Below are 3986 nucleotides of genomic sequence, written 5' to 3' on the forward strand. Positions count from 1 at the left end.
TGACCCTTCATCTCCACTGCCCCCTTTTTCCTGCTTTCCATCCTGCTGCTTCTAACTTCTGAGTCTAATTCCTCTGTCCCTCTGCATTCACCTTCAGGATTGCATTTTTTGTTCCACTTTCTGTCCTTTATCCAATCTGGTTTTGACAGAAAACAGCTTCCCAGTAGGTAATTTCCTTTCATTTGAATGTGACAACTTGACTTGGATGTCATTCAACTGAACAACTTTTTTAAGATTCTTTATTTTAGTATTATACAGGGAGACTTCAAATTCCCAACTCCTCTTGTGCTTTATAGATTCCATTTATTCTTTAAAATGCATAAGATCCTGCAATATCGAGGGAGAAACTTCAAAGCAGAACTTAAGCTCCAAGGTCAAGAAGCTCTCTTTTTTCAATATGTCCAATAACAACTGCGTACTGAGGGTCATCTCTTCATTCTTTTTCTGCTCCTTTGCTTCCACCAGTCTTTTCACTTCTCTGGAGGATGCTTCCCCCAGTTGACTTTGGCCTTCCTTTACCAGATAGGACATTGCATGAAAAAATTCCTGGAAACTAATGTGGCGGAAGCTGTAGTACTTCTTGATGTCAAGTTCCTCTTGGTAATTGCTGCTGCTCAGGAAAGCAACAAGTCTGGAGCCGTCTAAATTGTGCTTCCTGAGCTCATCCTCTTTAAATGGGAACCTCTGATGCTCGATCCCCTCAGTGGCCAAGGAGCACGGACCCCTCAGGACCCTGTGCCTGGTAAGCTCAGAGGAGCCCCCACTGTCATCAGCGGGCAGGAAGGTGGATACGTCCGCCGTGAAGATGTCAGTGCTGTTCCTGGGTGTCTCTGAGATTGCCTGGCCTCTTTCCATCTGCTCCTTCAGCCAGGAGCAGACCATCCAGCAGATGCCTGGAACCTGACACTCTGTGTAGAGAACATCATTTCCTTGTACAAATTCAAAGGCATTTCTGGCTGGCTCTTCATCCTTAAAATAGAAGCTGAAATACTGCCTCCTCTCCTCCTCTGAGAAACCTAAAACATGAACATGGCGCCGTTAACCCAGCATGGGCTCCAGACTCCCCAAAGCAGGGGCCGAGTGGTAACGAGAAGGGAGCATGTGGGCAGCAACCGTCTCCTAATCAAAAGGCGCAGAACATTCTCCATGGGACTCCCCACCCTCTTCCCCAGCTGTCCAGAGGGCCTCTGTAGCTCATCAAAGCCATCCAGGATGAACAGGAGCCGCTCTGGCTGTTTCAAAATCTCTCTGACAGGGGCTTGGTTATCCCCACAACACCAGAAGAGGAGCTGCTCCAGTTTGCACCCCTTCAGCAGGACCACTTCTCTGCAGCTCACATAAAAAACATAATCAAACCGGCCTGGGTACAGGGTACCAGTGGCCCAGTCCAGCACCACTTTTCTCACCAGGGTTGTCTTTCCAGTACCAGCAGAGCCTTGTAGCACCACTAAGGATGGGGCAGGGGAGGGCTTTTCCCCCGGATCAAATAAAGCCTCCACTGTAACAGAATCCAGCTCTTGCTCCAGGTCTGGGCCTGGAGGTGATCCTGGGTCCCCTGAGCTGGGTGTGGCCACCAGGAGCAGCTGGTTGTAGCTGTGGTTGACTCCCCACTCTTGGCTCTCCTCTAGGCTGCGCAAGTGCTTGCAAGTGCTCACAAGTGCTCTCGGTATATTTCTCTGTAATCTGAGTCAGACAAGAGAGGTTTCAGATGAGGAAACAGAAAGTAAAAAGGGGAAATGTACCCTTCAAACTCTAACTCAGTTCTTCAGTCTTGTCTTCCATAGAAGACAAGAGTTCTGGTTTCACAGGAGATGGACTACTGTACGTGTATGTGTGTGTGTGTGTGTGTGTGTGTGTACATATCTGTCTGAGTGTGTTCTGTGGGTGAACATTTGTGGGGTCTGAGTGCACGCCTGTTTCCACATGTGTTCATGGGAATGTGCCGATGGAAGCTTCTGTATTGTGCAGGGAAGTCATGTCAATGTGCATCAGCAATACTGTAACTCCAAAAGTCTGTGTGACAATGTGTGTGTGTGTGTGTGTGTGTGTGCACGCGCGCATGCACATGCATGTATGCATGTGTGAGCGTTCATGGCAAATGTCCCCATGGGAAGAGGTGAAGGCAAAGAGAGAAAAGGGAAGGGAACTTGCAGTTGGTAAAGTAACAGGAGCATGATTTTAGTGGAGGATGGACCAGATGCTAAATGCAAAACAGTTTCTGAGATGGAGCCACGACTTTGGGTCCCCCTTCCCTCCTATTTCTATAAAGTAGAGGAGTCAGCAGTGAAGGGAACCTGTGGAAGAGAACACAGGTACCAATGATCCTTCCATCCCCCTAGCACCCCACCATCAGGAACAGGCCGCTATTTAGCCATACGCCGACCTCACTCTACGGGGTGGCATCAGTCCACCAGCTCCTTGAACACAGGGGCACAGAAGACTGTCCTCTGTGAGGAGCAGCCTAGCCCTCTGCCAAGAAGCAGCAAGAGACAGGTCTGACGCCACATCTACACCATTTGTTCTGCTTAGTAGAAAAACCTTCACCAACACTGCCTCTCCCATCGAAGCCCCTTTCTTCTCTCCCTCCTTTTCTGGCACAGCGAAGGGAGGTAAGAGGTAGGGTATCATGGTCATAAGATATGAGGGTCTTTCTATAAATAAACCCCTGTTGTCCACTCAAGAGCTTCGCCCAGCATTTGTGGGAGCCCTCAGCTGGAGACCACCTGGGACCCTGGGGCACAGGGGACTCTCAAGGACAGAGGGCAGAGTGAAAGGAGGCATGAATTACAGACTATGGGAGTCTGTGGAAGTACCCCGGGGGACAGTTCTGGCACCACAAGACCTCCCTTTCCCCCACCACACTCACCATTCAGACAAGTGTGGCTGAGCTGGTCTCCGAGTTCCAACAAGTTCATGGCCTTCAAGCCCTTGAGCACCACTCTCACAGCCTCCTGTTCTCCACACTTTAAAATCAGTCGCAATGCCAGGTCCACCCGACTCAGGCCCTCCAACTCCCCTCGGGCCAAGAGGGGCTGGCCCTCAGCCAGGGTCACATCCCGCAAGTGGAACTTTAATATCTTGAAATTGTCCTCCTCGAGGTCACTCAAGGCCCAAAGCAATGCCTCCCGAGGATTGCGGGCCAGGGCTGAGGCCATGGTGATGGGAGGTGAAGGTCAAGTTCAGACCAGCGACCTGGAGAAGGTGTGGAGAGGAGAGGTCCACCACTGGAGGAGAGCACCTGAAGGCCCCTCACAGCCTGGCTTCCTGTGCGCTTGGCAAGCTGTGCAGCAGAGATGAGGAAGAGAGGTGATACATGCAAATTTCCAAGAAAGGGGAGTGAGTGAGCTAGCAGGAGGAATCCGTCTAGTCATTCTCCCCTGCCTCTGGGTCAGACAATATGTGTGATCGTGTCTGCTGGAACCCAGGTAGGTATGCGGAGATGTTCCTCCTGTGTCTCTCCCTCTCCCCTCCTTTCTTCCAGTCGCCACCTCTGCCTCTCTCCTGCCTCTCTCTCACATGCACTCTGCATTAGGCCTTGTGTGGTTCCTTGAACAGATGGGTTCAGAAAAAAAAAATTATTTTTAGATTTTTTAAGTTTTAAAAGTCAACCTATTCCTGACCGTGTGAATGTTCAAATGGTGCACATTTGCTGGGACAGCTGAGGGGCAGTAAGAAGGTAAGGAGTGTCCACCCATCATCCCACCAGCCCTCACACATCAGCCTCCTGGACTTGGTCATTCACAGGTTCCAAAGCTGGAGGTCTTCCAATTCAGACGAGGGGACAAGTTTAAATAATAAGAAGAGGAATGGGCACTCTTGTGTGCCTAATTTGTGCCAAATAATTTACATGTATTATCCTTTTTGATTATCACAGAAATTGTCCCAGGTATTACTCCAGAGGAGAAATTTGGCAGTCAGAGAGAAATGATCTTTCAGAGTTTTCCAGAGGTAAACCACTGAGCAAAGAGACAGGATTTACACTGTGG

At 49.7% G+C, this 3986-nt stretch overlaps 1 protein-coding gene across 1 annotated transcript; it reads right to left on the reverse strand.

The window, feature by feature from the left end:
- Nucleotides 1-303: 303 nt before the first annotated feature.
- NLRP10 (NLR family pyrin domain containing 10) lies at nt 304-3155 on the reverse strand (the record flags this gene model as incomplete). The annotated part of the gene is given in 5 exon segments (XM_081279777.1): nt 304-1038; nt 1042-1073; nt 1076-1655; nt 1658-1683; nt 2867-3155. Coding segments are annotated over 5 exon segments (1662 nt in total).
- Nucleotides 3156-3986: the final 831 nt, after the last annotated feature.

This window comes from Spermophilus citellus (genome assembly GCF_964194105.1).
Source record: "Spermophilus citellus genome assembly, chromosome: 2".
Lineage (NCBI taxonomy): Eukaryota > Metazoa > Chordata > Mammalia > Rodentia > Sciuridae > Spermophilus > Spermophilus citellus.